The sequence below is a fragment of the Myotis yumanensis genome, unplaced genomic scaffold (genome assembly GCF_028538775.1).
Source record: "Myotis yumanensis isolate MYYU_CA2020_CCGP unplaced genomic scaffold, mMyoYum1.0.hap1 SCAF_16, whole genome shotgun sequence".
NCBI classification, from domain to species: Eukaryota; Metazoa; Chordata; class Mammalia; order Chiroptera; family Vespertilionidae; genus Myotis; species Myotis yumanensis.
Window position 1 is genome coordinate 51,232,812 of NW_027223767.1, and position 15,997 is coordinate 51,248,808.

The 15,997-nt window shown below is 64.3% G+C and overlaps 1 protein-coding gene across 3 annotated transcripts in view; it reads left to right on the forward strand.

Annotated features, from left to right (window-relative positions):
* The window catches only part of SEPTIN9 (septin 9), a 120,973-nt gene that overhangs the window by 56,616 nt on the left and 48,360 nt on the right, over positions 1-15,997 (forward strand). For all 3 annotated transcript variants that reach the window (XM_070393431.1, XM_070393433.1, XM_070393432.1), the window contains one exon: positions 7,830-8,465. In XM_070393431.1, coding sequence (XP_070249532.1) covers positions 7,830-8,465 — 636 coding nt within the window. The remainder of the gene's footprint in view (positions 1-7,829; positions 8,466-15,997) is intronic.

Genomic DNA, 15,997 nt, shown 5'->3' on the forward strand with positions numbered 1-15,997 from the left:
CCGCTAGGCTCACTCCGGGTCACAGCTGGCCCGAGGCCACACTGGAAGGCGGACTCCGGTCCTCCTGCCCCTATGCCTGCATCTTCCGTCACTCCCTCCTGCCCAGACCTGCCCCCTGGCCCTCTGCTGCCACAATGCCAGTCTCCGTCTACTTGTCGGGAGTCGGGGTGGGGGGTGGGGACAGCTGGCGGCCCAGAGCCTGGATCTGTGGGGGCTGCCTCTGCTCCCATCCCAGCCTCGATGCTCTCCAGCTGGATGACAGAGCCCAGCTTGCAGGGGGCGGGGGCTTGCAGGGGGGTGTGCACAGGGCTCAGTGGTGCTCTCTGCCTTGAGAGCTTAGCTTTTAGGGGCCCTGGGGTGGGGTGGGGGCAATGGTCTAGTGTGCTGGCTCCCAGCGGCTTCCCCTTGCCCACTGTCATACTGGGTGAGCCCGTAGCCTCTCTGCCTGGGGTTCCCACCTGTAAATGGGGATGAGGGTGAAATACTCCTCAGGTGGCCATGGCAGCCGACGAGCTAATGTAATAGACGCCCTGAGAACAGGCGGCAGGTGGTGAGCGCTCACTGTGCGTCGACTAGCGGAGTCGGTGAAGCAGACGCTGTGTCGGTGGACAGGGGAGGGGACCATCTTAGTCTGCCCGGGCTGCTGTGACAGGTGCTCTGACAGGTACCACAGACTAGACATTGATTTCCCAGGTCTGGAGGCTGCAAGTCCAAGATCCAGGTGCCGGTAGGTTGGCGTTTGGTGAGGCATCTCCTGGCTCATACGCGGTGTCTTCTCACTGTCCTCACAGGGCAGAAGGGGTCTCTGTCATAAGGGCACTAATCCATTCCCAAGGGCCCCACCCTCATCTAATCACCTCCCCAAGGCCCCCCCTCCCGATACCATCACATGGGGGTTAGGATTCAGCATAGGAGTTTGTGGGACCCAGACAGTCCATCTGTGGCTGGTGGGGGGCCTGGTGGGCTCCCAGATGCCCACGGCCCGCCTCTGTCCTGCCCCGTTTCCTGTGGCAGGTGAGGGCAACCTTATTTCCCATGGAGGCCCTGGCACATTGGCTCTTCTCTGCCGAAGGTAAACCAGTGTAGGCCCTGGGCAGGTTGGGGCCTTGTGACCGACACGCCGCCCTCGTCACCTGGGCCTCCGCCCCCAGCACTGCCCAGTGTGCCCTCCGTGTGTGCCTGCCCTGGGCGCTGACCGGGGAGCGGTGGGGGCTGAGGCTGGGTGTTGGCCCTGGTGCCTCTGCAGAGGGAGAGGGTGTGGGGCTGCTGAGCTGCGCTCCTGGTGTCAGGGGCGGTGCTAGGGTTTCCTTCTTACAGGATTCTCAGTGGTGGGGTGGGGACAAGCTTTGTGAGCCCTGGGGGGCGGGCAGGGGTTCCCGCGCTGCCCCTCAGACACGCCCTGGGGTGCCTGGCCCACCCAGAACCTCCGGGAGGTGGGCACCAGCATCTGCTTTCTTCTGAGCTGCAGGCATGGTTCTGGTCGGCAGAGCTGAGAAAGGTTTGGAAGCAGCAGGTTCGAGTCCCGGGAACTTAGGGGCGAGTGCAGGGTGCGGGGAGGTGTGAGCTGCTAGTGCTACGGAGAGATGCACACGGCGGAGCCGCCACCGGAGCCTCACGTGGAAATACAGGGCACACGCGCTGGAGGGGCTGGAGGGGCATTTGCCAGATACAGCCGGGGTGCGGGGGTCTCCCGTAGCTTTCTCTGGGTTTCGCACATAAGTTGCTTTTATATTCAGGGAAAGAGCAAGATGTCATTGTTTTTAGAAGTTCATTGTCAAGCCCTGGCCGGTTGGGCTCAGTGGATAGAGCTTCGGCTTGCGGAACGAAGGGTCCCGGGTTTGAGTCTGGTCAAGGGCATGTATCTCGGTTGCAGGCTCGATGCCCAGGCCCTGGTCTGGGTGTTTGCAGGAGGCAACCAATCCATGTGTCTCTCTCACATCGATGTTTCTCTCTCTCTCTCTCTCTCTCTGCCTCTCCCCCTTCCTTCCACTCTCTCTCAAAAATCAATGGAAAGATTTCCTCGGGTGAGGATTAACGAAAATAAAAAAAAGTTCATTGTCAAATTGAAAGAGCGTGCCCAGCCCAGCCCCCACCCCGGTTTGAGACTCCGGGTCCCTGCAGCTTGGCTTCCCGAGCTCCGGGCTGGGGCGCTGAGTGGAGAGCAGGCTGCACGGACCAGACCGAGTCTGCAGGCACTGCTGGCGGCTGCATTTTTGGCCGCAGAGGAATGTGACCAGAGCTGAGGCCCCTGACCTCTGCCGGGAGGGGAGGGGGCCGCCGCCCTGTCCACCCTGGCCAGGCCCCTGCGGCTCTGCGGGCGTTGGAATGGCCGGGCCTGGTTGTTCAGGACCAATGAGCGCACCTCGGAGCTGGTGGCCGATTGCAGAAGGGCCTTCACGGGGTCATCCTGTGTCCGAGCTGGGAGGGGCCTTGCAGTTCAGCCCCTTCCTGGACTTTTCCAGGAAACTGAGGCCGCAGGGGTCATCTGCCTGGGCCGGGTGGGGCATAGATGGCGCTTGTGACAACTCGATGCCCCGCCCCGCGGCTCTGGGCCGTCTGCAGAGCTTCCTACCCGCCCACACCGAGCACTTCGCTGGGGACAACGCGGTGAAAAGTCCCCATTTTCAGTGAAGAAAGGATGACTCCGTTCTGCAGTTTCATTTCCTGCAGCTCGCTCTCTCCTGCGCCAGCACTTCCCACGAGGGCCTTGACGGCTGGCTGGGTGGGTGGGTGGGGGGTGGGGACCGTGGACAGCTTCTGGGTGGGCGAGGGCTGGGGCCTCTCCCTGCCCGTGTCCCCTGCAGCTGGTGGCGGGAAGGGCCTGGCTCCTCAGGGCTTCCCAAGGTGGGAGGTGGAGATTGGCAGCCAGGGCCTGTGTGTCTGGCAGGCGGGTCAGAGGTTACGGGCTGCGTGGGGGCGCTGGGCAGGGGGCAGGCGGGGGGCCTCCCAGGGGCTCTGGCAGGAGGTTCGGAGCTCCCTGTCAATAGCTTGCATTTTGCCTCCTCCCACGGCCATGAGCAGAGTTGGGGGTTGTCTGTGGGACCTGGTCCTGGAGGTAGGTGTCTGTGCACCTCAGCCCCGCAGGCAGGTGGCAGAAGGACCCCCCGAGACCTGCCCCCGAGGCCTTCCCCTTGGGACAGCTCGCAGGGTCCCCGTCAGTCTCTGCTCCCCCACTTCTTTGCCAAACCCCTCGTGTCCTGAGGACACAGAGCAGGCCCAGACCCTCAGGGTCAGCAGATGTGAACCCGAAGTCACCAGGGTTCTGCAGGGCGTGGGGTCGCCGAGGCTCCGCCCTCATCAGCCCAGCGTGGCCGCCTTGGGCCCTGCTGTGGGGAGCCCGCCCTCTACTCCCCCCTCCCGCCCCCGCCCCGCCATTCCTCTGGAGGCCTGGGCGCACCTGGACTCCTGGGTGCTGCCCTGAGCTGGTCCTGGCCGGGGCTTGAACTCTGCCCCCGGGGTCACTGTCCCCTGTAATTAGGCCGCTGCTCATACTGGCCTGGGCAGCGCCCACCGGCTGGCCACCCCCGGGCCACTACACAGCCTGTCGGTCCCTCCGTGTGATGGATGGAGGCTCCCACCTGGCCTGTGGCCCCTGGCGTTGGTTTCTTTTACATTTTCATTGCTTCAGCCATTCCCGCGGGGGTGGAGGGGGGCGCAGTGGTTCTGCATCCCGGGCCCATTGGGAGTGGCCACTACCGGTGTGCGCGGCCACGGGGCTGGGAACAGCTGCCGGCCACAGGGGGCCTGGCCGTCCGTCCCTGAGGGTCTCTGGTCAGTCCTGGTTTCCCCTGGTCGGTCCTGGGCCGCAGGCAGCTCGGGCCGACAGCCATGCGCGGAGGCTTGTCTGCAGGGTCCGATGACCCCTCTCCCTGGTCGGGGGGCGGGGCTCTCAGGGAGCAGCTCTCGCGGGGCCTGGCCATCCGGGAAGAGGTGTGTTTGGGGGAGCAGTGGGCGGGGAGGGAAGAGGCGGAAAGGAGGCTGGGGGGTCAGTGGGGACCCTCTGGTGGGGGGAGGAGCTCCCTAACGTTTGAGACCCTGGGAGCTGGGCCTGCAATTGGTGGTCAGTCACCTCCCAGGGGCTGCCATTTATCAGGCGACCTTTGACCCACAGAGGCCTGAAAGGTCACCTTCCCCCCCTTCCCCCGACCCCCCTGCTCTCCTGCAGCCTGGCTGCACCCAGGCCGCCTCCCGCCGCCTGCCGCCCTGCCCGGCTCAGGAAGCCCTCCTCTTATCTAACCCACATCTCTCTCTCTATCTCTATCTCTGCTTCTCTCTCTCTCTCTCTCTCTCTCTATCTCTATCTCTATCTCTGCCCGCCCCCCCCCTCCCTGTGCTGTCCGGTGTAGGCCGCCAACAGTGCGCTTGCGGGAAGGCGGCGATAAGACTGGTCCACACACATCCTTCCAAACACGCTCACGCTCCGTCACTTCATTTAGTCAAAAAACAAGGAAGCCCAGCATCTTGGGGCGACTTTTGAAGGGTGCCCGGAATGACCCCGGTGCTGCCAGACCCGGGCAGGGGCAGGGACAAGCACCCCGAGGCCTGTGCCCAGGGGGTGCCCTCTGTGGGGGGCTTTCCAGGAAGAGGCCCCACTCAGGGACGTGGCCGTGCACGGAGAGACTTCTCGAAGCGAGGTCGCCACGGCGCCCACGTGCCTGCGGGAGTCTCACTGTGAGGCGGCTCCCGGGCCCCAGCACCGTCGCCCAGGACCCTCCTCTGGCACGAGGGGGTGGGGAGGGGAGGGGGGGCGGGCGACTCCAGGAGTTAACCGGCTGCTGGTAGGTGGCAGTAACTTACTGCCCCAGTTGGGACACTCCTGGGAGTGGAACTGGGCGCCCTGAGTAATGACGGGGGACAGCAGGAGTGGGCGGGGCTGCGTGCCTGGGCCCCTGTCCCAGCCAGGGTGGGGCGGGGGGGCTCCAGGGCCAGCAGGGAGCGAACAGCAGGAGGGGCCCTGTGTCGACCGGGCTGGGGGCTGATGGGCTGGGGGCTGATGCGGGCGGGCAGGGGGCAGGCTCCTTCCGGCTGGGCCACGCCGGGTCCAGGGCAGCCGTGGCGCCACATCCACGAAGGCGAGTGGGGGGGGGGGGAGTGCGACCGGCCCTCCCTCCCGTGTTCTGGTGGCGCAGTAACTGTAGGGCTGGCGTCGCGAACTGCCACCAACCAGGGCTTCAGACCGGAGGGGTGTAGTGTCTCAGTCCCCGCGGCCAGGCTGGCGGGCTCAGGGGTTGAGGTCGACCTGTGAACCAGGAGGTCAGGGTTCGATTCCCGGTCAGGGCACGTGCACTGGTTGTGGGCTCCATCCCCGGTGTGGGGCGGGCAGGAGGCAGCTGATCCATGATTCTCTCTCATCAGTGATGTTTCTCTCTCTCCCTCTCCCTTCCTCTCTTTGAAATCAATAAAAATGTATTTTAAAAAAATAATAAATCAAGGTGTGGGCAGGGCTGGCTCCTGCTGGAGGCTCCGAGCGAGGGGGCCTGCTCCAGGCCTCTCCGGCTCTGGGGGCTCCGCTCCCCTGGGTGGTGGACGCATCACGGGGGTCTCTGCTCCGCCTCCCCGTGGCCCCCCCCGTGGCCTCCCCCGTGGCCTCCCCCGTGGCCTCCCCGTGTGTCTTCTCCTTTGCTGTCCCCGAGGACACCGGCCATTGGATCTCGGGCCCACCCAGGACAGTCTCATCTCCAGACCCGTCTGCCCTTAATGACACCCGCAGAGCCCCTTCTCCCAAACAAGGTCACTTCCCGGTTCCAGAATTAGGACTCGGACATACTATGCTGGGGGCCACTGCTGGACCGTGTCTGCAGGCAGCACGGCAGGTTCCGGAAGGACCAGGCCGTGTGGTGGGGCCGGGAGGGCTGTGGGGAGCTGGGGCGGGGTCCGCCTGTGTCCTCACCTGCCAGGCTGCTGGAGAGCTGTCCCAGGGAGAAAGGAACGTAATGAGTTTGGGGAATAAGGCGAGGTCTGGGGTCCTGAGGCCTCGGGGCTCCCCGCCCAGCGCTGAGGCCCTGTCGGAGTGGGGGCCCACGGCACCCACTCCCGGATTGTGCTCTTTAATGACTGCACACGTTGCTGTGCCCGCAGGCTGCATGGAGAGCGGCCCAGCCCTGCCTGCAGCTGGGGAGGGAGGCGGGGCCGGTGTGTTTGGTGGCCCCGGCAGGCTGGTCAGACCGTCTGTTCTCCAGAGCCCGGCGGCCGGGGCCAGGGAGCGGGCCAGCCTCCCGGTGGGAGCGTGGGGAGCAGGACGGCCCCTCGGAGCACCCTGTCTTCCGGCCAGGACACCCGAGACGAGAGGAAGCCGCTCCTCCTAACACCCAAAGCCTAAGGCCATCATTAGAATCAGTGTGCGGGGGGCGGGGGGGTTCCCCTGGGTGGAGAGACCTCCTGGGGACCCTCGGGACATGGCTGGCTCCGTGGCGCATCCCCCGGGACCGCGGGGAAGTGGGTCAGCTGGTTCCTCCTTGGCCAGGGGCGAGGCAGACCCTCAGGGAGACTGTGCCAGGGGCCGCACCGCTGGCCGGCGTCTGGTCGGAGGGCCGGGGACAAGGGCTGTGTGACACTGCCCACGCCCAGGCCACCTCAGCCGGCCATGGCCACCCTGTCCCCTGGGCCCAGGACTGGAGCCGGCGGAGGGGCCTGGCACCGGTGGGGTGCGGAGGGAGGGGCCGAGGGAGGGTTGAGCTGGGGGTGCTGGCTCCGCACCCTCCAGCCTCTTCTTTATATGGACTTGGCTGTTGTTGCACAAGCGCCGGGGCCGCGCTGACAGCTCAGCGTTCCCTCCCTTGGGGACTGTTTTGCTTTCTGAGGGCCCCGCCCCCACTTCTCCCATCCGCATGGGCCTCTGTTCCCAGCCTTCCTCCCCCACCCGCCTCCTCAGCCGTGCCCTCCTCCGCGGAGCCCCAGGGGCCCCGAGACGGGGTTCCCTGAGGGGAACGGGGCAGGGAGGCCAGCGGCCGCTGAGGTGCATCACCGGCACGTGACTGCGCGGCAGCCGTGGGCACCCCTAGCTCTGCACCCACACCCCGGAGCTGGCCCACCAGGTGGGGTTGGGGTGTCGACTCCAGTTACAGCCCAGAGCTGCTGGTGTGGGGAACAGGGTGACCCCTTCCCGTCTTCCCGTCTGGGGCACCAGGTGCCACCAGGAGAGGCTCTGGGCGGAGGGGCAGGGACTGGCCGTGGGGGTGATGGACGTGGGGAAGGGCCGTGCAGTCTTGGCCACCTGTGGGGGGTGACCACACGCACACGCACACGCACACACGGTGCACACGTGCAGGTCGCACACACGCGCACATACACGGTGCAGATGGCACCCACACCGACAGCTGTAAACGTTGTTGCACAGTCACCACCTGGCGCCTCTCCTGTCTTCCCTGCAGCCTCGGAGGGAGCCCCCCGCTCTGCCCCCCCTAGAGCCCGCCCTGAGCCCCACCCCCTCTGACCATTGTAGCCCAGAGGGTTCAGCCTTCGAATGGCCCGTAACATGACCCCAGGTCCGCACAGCTCCCCCTCCGAGAACTTTGCCGTCCCTGCCGGGCCTTGGTGGGGGGGCTGAGCTTTGCCACCCAGGGTTCTGTGCCATGTGTCCGCCAAGAAGGAGGTGTGCCCAGGGCTCGGAGAGGGCCTGCCGGGAGCGCCAGGGCTGGGGGACGGGAATTCAGGGGGCAGGCATCAGGGACGGGGCTCCAGCCTTTTCTCTCTGCCCCATGATCGCTGTGCCTCTGAGGCTCCTGGTAGAGGGGGGCTGTCCCTTCCCCCTTCTGAGAGGTGAAGCCGCACGTGGGATGTTCCGGGGTTCCCGAGCCCCCACTCATCCCGCCCTGCTCTCTGTCTTTCAGCCTTGAAAAGATCTTTCGAGGTCGAAGAGGTAGACACGCCCAACTCCACGCCACCCCGGAGGGTCCAGACGCCCCTGCTCCGGGCCACCGTGGCCAGCTCCACCCAGAAGTTCCAGGACCTGGGGGCGAAGAACTCGGAGCCGCCCGCCCGCCATGTGGACGCCCTCAGCCAGCGGTCCCCCAAGGCCGCCCTGCGAAGGGTCGAGCTGTCGGGGCCCAAGTCCGAGCCCATGTCCCGGCGCACCGAGATCTCCATCGACATCTCGTCCAAGCAGGTGGAGACCGCCGGCACCCCCGGGCCCTCGCGGTTCGGGCTGAAGCGGGCCGAGGCGCTGGGCCACAAGACGCCGGAGCCCACGCCCCGGAGGACGGAGATCACCATCGTCAAACCCCAGGAGCCAGCCCACCGGAGAATGGAGACCCCCGCCGCCAAGGTCTCCGAGGTGTCCACCGCCCCCACGGCCGACCCCGCCCCCAGGAGGGTGGAGATCCAGGTGCCCAAGTCGGCCGAGGTGCCCGCCGCCCCCGTCCCGTCCCTGGAGAATTCAGAGCCCACCCCGCTGTCTCAGCTGCAGAGCAGGCTGGAGCCCAAGCCCCTGCCTCCCTCGGCCGAGGCCCCACCCAGGAGCCAGGAAGGTGAGCAGCCAAGTGCCCGGTGTGGCCAGGGGTGGTGATGATTGGGGGCGGGAACTGGCTTTGCCGCGGAGTCTTGGAGAAAGAAGCTGAATGGGGGGGTGGGGGCTGTGCTTCCGTGGGAACCTGGAACACAGGGGCCAGCGGCCGCGGGCTCAGGGAGCAGGCTGTCCAGGGAGGATGGGCCAGATGCAGCAGGTGGCACTGAGCTGGGCTTTGGGAAGAACCCCTCATGGCCAGCATGGACCGTGCCTCCGAACCGCTGCTGTGTGAGCCGGGACAGCGGGGCTGGAGCCTGGAGCCTGGAAATGAAAGGCAGGGGCGTTTGCACCTCGAGGACGGGCTTTCACGTTCTGTGGTCACGGGGCCCTGGGCAGGAATAGCAGGCGGCCCTGGGAGTGCCCGGCAGAGGCCGAGGTCCCGGGGTGGGGGCTGGGGGGTTTTGGGGGTCCTGCCCCCCCTGAGGTTTTGCATTGGAGGTTTTCCACTGGCTCCCCCAGGAGGGAGCTTGTGAGCAGAGGCCAGGAGAACATAAGAACCTCATCTCTGCACCCTCAGACTCTCTGAGCTGCTGGGGAGGGGCCCGGGCCAGGCGTCCCCATGATACCTGCCCACAGCTACGTTTGGGGGTGCTCTTCTGATGAGGGGAGGGGGAGGGAAGCAAGGGGCTTGGGCACTGTCCTCAGAGGACCCGAACCCAGACTCAGGCTCGCTCGGGGAGCTTCCAGGGGAGGCAGTAGGGATCCCCGTGCGACCCTGGGCCCCTGGGCTGTGCGGGTGCCGGCTGCGCTGTGAGCCGCGTGGCCGCCGGGTCCATTCTGATCGCCGGACTCGGACCCGTGAATGTTCAGTAGGTGTTGTGTGCGTTGGACGGACAGAACATTCTCGGGTTTTGATTTACCTTTTCGAAGTGACTGTTTTTAATTGTGGTTATAATGCACATAACATAAAACCCTTTTAACTGCGTTCAAGTGCACAGCTCAGTGGCATCAGTGGCATTCACATCGCTGTGCAGCCGTCCCCACCACCATCTCCAGGACTTCCTCTTCGCCCCCATTGCAGTCACTCCGACCCCCAGTCCTGACCCCGCCCTCCCCGCCCCGTCTCTGCCTTTGGCTGCTTTAGGTCCGAATGTAAGTGGGGTCACACAGTGCTTGTCCTGTGTCTGGCTGTCACTGAGCGTCACGTCCTCACGGTCTGCCTGTGCTGGAGCAGGTGTCGGGGTTCCTTCCTGTTTGAGGCCGGGGTTCCTGGGTGTGTCCGTCGCCTTTGACGGACCTCGGCGGCTTCTGCCCCGTGGGGCTCGTGAGCTGTGACCGTGGGCGCACGCCTCTCTCCCCTCCCTGCTTGCACTTCCTCTTGCTTTTCCTTGTTGAGGGAGACTTTCCAGTGGTCAGTGGACTTGGACCGGAGGGCCCTGGGCTGGCGATGGAGGGGGTGTGGGGTGAGCTGCTGTGTTCTGTGTAAGCGAACGTTTGAGCAGGTGGGGCCGGGGCTGAGGGGCTGGGGGAACTTCCCCCGGCGCCGGCCACTCTGAGCAGCCGCCTGTGTGGGTCTGTTCTCGCTCCCACGTCCATGTCCCTAAACGTGACCCTGCAGAGCCACTTCCTGGTGTGCTGTGAGGACAGCCCGGCCAGTGTTCGGGGCGTGTCCGGGAGGCCATTTCCTCGTAATCCTCGGGTGATCTTCGGTTGGTCCAGGGCCTCTGGCACCGGATACGTCCCCCTCCAGGGGGTGAGGTGTTCACACGCGGCCCAATCAAACAGGATGTGGCCGGGAGATGGCCGTGCCAGGCCGGCCCGGTCTTGGTGACAGCTGGTGTTGGATGCACAAGGAGATGGTCCCGGCTCTGGGGGGACAGGCAAGGGGGTGCCAGCTCAAGTGGCAGGGCCCTGGGTCGGCGGGCGGGCGGGCGGGCGGGGCACAGCCTCCGGGTGTGCAGGGACGGTCAGGCGGGCTGGGGCTAAGCAGTGGGACCCCCCAGGGGAGGACGGGGTAGGGGGACCAGGAGCAGTAGGGGTGGCTTCCCAGGAGCGTGGCCCCGCCCCCTAAGGCTTGGACCCCGTGGGATTAACCCGGCAAAGGAGGGGCGAGACAAGCGTTTCCAGCGGAGGCCTGAAGCGAGGGACCCGCCGCATTTCTCCGTGGAAATGAATGTGGATATTCCGGTGGGAGTGAACACATTCGGCAGCCCCCCAGACCCGGCGGCCCCCAGAGGAGTGTCCAGCCCCCCTTGCAGGGGCCATCACCTGGCACGACTGTGCTGGTTGTGTGTGTACACGTGTGTGAGCTCACATGTGTGCCCGTGCCCCGACCCCGGGTTAGCGGCTGGGGGCGGGCTCTCTGAGCCAGGGCTCACCTGCGGAGCCCCTTTAGGCTGGGCATGTGCACTGACTGGGGGTGGGGCGGGCTGGATGGCCGCTGGGAGAGGAAGATGCTCTGTGGGGGAGGGGCTGGGATGACTCACTTTGGGAGGATCTTTCCTCTTCCAGCAGGTTCTGGAAGGAGCCCGGGTCAGGAGGGGGCGAGGCCCACTGAGGGCCGGGGAATGTGGCCTCGACCTGCTCGGCCCTGGACGTGAGGCCAGAGGTCCTGGCATCTGCTGGGAGGGCAGGGTTTTCCTGGTGGAGGGCGTTCCCGGAATGCGTTGCCGTGGCTTCTGGGGGCCCAGGTCTGCGTTCCCACCCAGCCCCTGCCCCGCCCACCTCTTCCTCTCCCCTCCTCTGGTCCTGGTCCTCCCAGTTCTCCCAGATGCACATCCTGCCTGTGCATCGACCCCACGTCCTGTCCATCTCTCCTGCAGCCGGGCACTCCCGTCCCTTCCGCCCTTCCGTTGGGGGCTGGGCGGAGCGCGGCAGGAAGCCTCCCACCCTTCGTGGCACCCTGCCCCTTGCACCTGAGGCCCAGCTGGCACCGCAGGGGCAAGGATCAGGGAGGGAGTGAGTCCTGCACTCTCTGTTCAGATTCTCGCCCTCTGCCTCTGCCTCCAGGAAGCCTTCCAGCTGGCTTTGGTGCTGGACAGTCTCCTGGGACCCCAGCTGAGTTGCTCCCAGATTGACCTCCCTGAACACAGCACCGATGAAATCTTTGCCCACTCGGAGCCTCCCACTCAGCCCGGGGCCTCCACAACCCAGTCTCCCTCTTGTCCAGCTGCCACCTCCCTGCCCCACAGCTCCTCCCGCCCCGTCCTTTCCTGGCCTCCCATGGGCCTCCTTTCCTCACAGCTGATCTGCTCTGACCTTCTGACCTCCGACTTGGCTCCTCCTCACATCACTGCTCTTTGAACTCCTATGCATCCTCCAAAGCCCAGCTCAAGTGGCACCTCTTCCGTGAAGCCCTCCCATGAGCTGGAAGTAGCCTCACTTCCTCTGACTCCCAGGCCTTTTTGCATCTTTCTCGTGTGTCATGTCTCATGTTTGGCTTGGGATGTGAATTATTTGTACGTGAGCCTTCTTTCCTCTGCCAGGATTTTTAACGTAGCAAGTGGTTTAGCATAGTACCTTTCCTTTAAAATTCAGAAAATATAGAAATTAGAAAGAAATGAAAATTTACCAGTAGCTAAACTCTTAATGTTTGCTGTATATTCTTCGGAATTCCCTCCGGGCCCCCCAGGATTCTAGGTTACTCCAGGGTGGGGGTTTTATCTTTGTTTTTGGTTTGTTTTGTTTTTAAGAATCCTGTAAGATACTGAGTCAGTGATGTGGGCGCAGCAGGTGCTCAGTAAAGTCACGTTGGAGGAGCGAGGTGAGAAGCTGTTTTGTCACCCTCGCCAGCAGATACTTTCTGGTCAAATAGGAACTCACAGACCTGCCCCGCTCCCCTCTGGCACCTGGGTTCTGAGGCTGCTGCCCGTCCCTGCACCTGGCACCTTCCGCGTCATCCCTCGGGCATCGCTGCCCCTCTCCCGGCCTCCGGGTGGGAGTGGCCTCGCCTCCTCTCCAGGTCCTGCTCTTCCCCTGTCCCTGCCGGGGTGGCTCTGGGTGGGGCCGGGCTGCAGAACCCGGAATCCCGTCTGTGCGGCGGCTGCGGGCTCTGCCTCCTTGGGAGTCTGTCACCCCCGCCCCCCCCCCCCCCCCGGCTCCGCGCTGACAGCAGCCAAGTTTCCCGAGGCTGCCTTATAAGGCGGCACTGCCACTCACCAGGGCCCGGCTCTTTGCTGCTGCTGGGTGCTCGCAGGCAGCCCTGGGGGAGGCCATGGCGACAGGGCCGGGTGGCGAGTGGGGCGTCCCACCTGGAACCCAGCTGAGTTCCTGGGCGTGTCCTGGCTTTACCCTGTGGGACTTCGCTTTGCCCCCGCCCCCCCCCCCCCCCCCCCGCACCCGACTCAGTTTCTCTGTCCGTCAAATGGGCGAGGGTTGGGTCTGCTGGCCCCAGGTGGCCTGAGCTTTCCAGGTGTCCGTTCCATGGTGTGCCGGGTGCCACGCGTGACAGTGAGCATGAGATTGGGGTGCGGCAAACTGAGCGAGTGTCTCCATAGGGTTTCTCTCCGACTGAAACTACCAGAAATGCCTGGCTGGTGTTGCTCAGTGGTTGAGCATCGACCTCCTGAGCCAGGAGGTCAGGGCTCGATTCCTGGTCAGGGCACATGCCCGGGTTGCGGGCTCCATCCCCAGTGTGGGCGTGCAGGAGGCAGCCGATTGATGACTCTCTTTTATCGTTGATGTTTCTATCTCTCTCTCCCTCTCCCTTCCTCTCTGAAATTAATAAAAATATATTTAAAAAATAATAATAAAACCACCTGGAAACATTGTTTGTTGTGGGGAAGGCGGACCCTCCTCTGAGCTGTCCCTGAGGCCCTCTCACACGTGGTTGGAAGCAGAAAGGCCCCCCTATGGGGGGACAGGGGACAGGAGGACCTGTGGGAGGAGTGGCCAGGCCCAGGTGCGGCCTTCCAGAGGACAGAGTAGGGACAGCAAGTAGAAAGAACCACCTCCCGCCGCCAGCCCGCCCCGCCGCCTGCCGAGCCCGGCCCAGGGGTGAGGATGGGGGACCATCCGGGAATGCAGCCCCGGCAGCTGCCGGATGCCTTAAATAGAGCGGGCACAGCTGCGGGAGAGGGCTGGGCAGGCGGGCGGGCCCGGAGGCGGGTCTCCGCTCTGCGGCTCTGACCACCCAGCCCGGCCCCAGGACGGAGCCGGCCCGACACATGGCACTGGGCGAGGCCGCCCGCGGTGCTCATCCCCGGAAGCCGGAGCAGCTGCTACAAGAGCTGCTGTGTCTGCGCCCACAGCCGGCCAGGCCCAGGGCAGCTGCCGGGAAGCGGGTTGGCACAATGGGGCCGCTGTCCGGGGGTGCGCCAGGCCAGACAGCCCCGCTCTGTGCCCCGTGGACAGAGGGCACATTCAGCCCCAGGGGATGCGCCCAGACCCCCCTGCGCCCTGGAGTGTGGGCAGCTCTGCTCAGACCCTGGGATCCGACTGTCGCCTGGAGGATGCTGCGTGGTGCACGCGGGCCTGACGTGGCTGCATGTGGCTGTGTGTGGCCTCCCTCTCCTGTGTGGTCTCCGATCGGGCTGTCTCTGACCTGGGCTGCCTGTGGGTATCACTGTTGCCCCTGGCGTCCCAGCTGGGCTGTAGGTCCGAGCGTCCGTTCTCTGAGCGGGCGAGGGGAAAAAGGCGGACATGCTCTGAGGAAGGGGCCTCCCCTCCCCTTTCCCTCTGCTGTTATGGGGCAACTTCTGTGGCACCCTGGGGTTCTAGGGAACCCGCTTTGGGAACCCCTGGCCTGTGAGTCCAATGTAGCTCAGTGAGACCAGGAGGACTCGGGACGGGAAGTGGCCCTAGAGGTCACCTGGTCCTCTGCTTCCTTCCAAAATGACCCACAGAGGTTCCGACTTGGAAGTGGACGGTGTGAGAGCCGGGGCCCACCTGGGACGCCTTGCCCCCTTGTTTGTGGGGGAAATGGTCCCAGACCCTCTCCTGCCCTGCCCAGGCCTGGTCCCGGAGGCCGGGTCCACTTTCTCGTCGCCGGGTGGCGTCCTCCCTCTGGCTCGGCCGCCTTGGAAGGATAGTGACGCCAGGTGAGGCTTCCTGGGCGGGTCGGCGCCCGGAGGCCTGGGAACCGTGCCCACAAAGGAACCGGACCGCAGCCCCGGCTTCATGGCCGCCCGGCTCGCGCCCTCTGTGTCCCCAGCTCCCGCTTCCCCACGCCTTTAACTCTCAAAAGCAACGCATGGCCATTGTCCGGGAGAAAAGGCCAAGGTCCCAGGGAATCCGACAGGAAACCCGCCTCTCCCGGCCGACCCTTTCCCCAGGGCCGCGCTCACGGCCGGGCCTGCGTCCTGGATTGTGCAAGTGTGGACAGTCCCGAAGTCACGTGCCGGGAGGTCTGTGTAAATACAGAGGCTTTTTGCGAACACAGATGGACTCAGACCTCTGCACTGGCTGTGCTTTTCCATTTCCCATCCCTGCAGCGTCTCTGCTCTGCTCTCGTTCCTCTAGCAGCCGCGTCCCCGGCCGCCACGCGGTCCCACCATCGCCTGCTTTTCACAGTGACGAATGGGGCTCCCACGACACCTCTCATTTCCATCCGTGCAGGTTCGAGTGTCGGATCGACCTCCGGAGTGGACTTTCTGCACCGAGGGTGTGTGCGTTTTAAAACGTTGAGCCCTGGCCCTGGCCGGGTGACTCCGTTGGTTAGAGCATCATCCCGATCATCCAAGGTTGTGGGTTCGATCCCCGGTTGGGGCACATACAAGAAGCAGTCAGTGACGTGGGACAACAACTCGATGTTTCTCTCTCTCTTTCTGTCCCTGCTTCTCTCTCCAAAATCAATCAGTACAAACTTAAAAAACAAGCACAGTGTGGAGCCGTGTTGGGCCTCTAAGGCGTTACACCAGCCTTCAGCCCAAGCAGCCAAGGCTGAGACGGCAGGGAGATGTCGGCGGTGCTGACTCTGTGCCTCTCTCAGGGAGGGAAGTGCCTTTTCCGGGGAGGGCCCTCGGCTCCCTGTAACCGCTTATCTTGTCCCCAGTTGGGTGGTTAATCCTTTTCTTGTTGTTGTTGTTTTAAAATCTGAGAGAGAAACATCAGTGATGAGAGAGAATCGTTGACTGGCTGCCTCCTGCACACCCCCCCACCTGGGATCGAGCCCGCAACCCGGGCATGTACCCTTGACCAGAATCGAACCTGGGACCCTTTGGTCTGCAGGCCGACGCTCTATCCACTGGGCCACACCGGCCAGGGCCCAAACAAGGATTTTCAACCCTCAGGCCGTCCAGCGGATTCTTTCCTCTTGGCTTTTGGGGTTACGTTCTGCGTAGAGGCCTCCGCATTCTGAAATCACAGAAAAGGCATTCTGGCCCTGTTTTCAGCTAGAGCAGAGGTTCTCAACCTGTGGGTCGCGACCCCTCTGGCGGTCGAACGACCCTTTCACAGGGGTCGCCTAAGACCATCCTGCATATCAGATATTTACATGACGGTTCATAACAGCGGCAACATGACAGTGACGAAGTAGCAACGAAAATAATTTTATGGTTGGGTCACAACGTGAGGAACTGTATTTAAAGGGCCAGAAGGTTGAGAACCACTGATGTA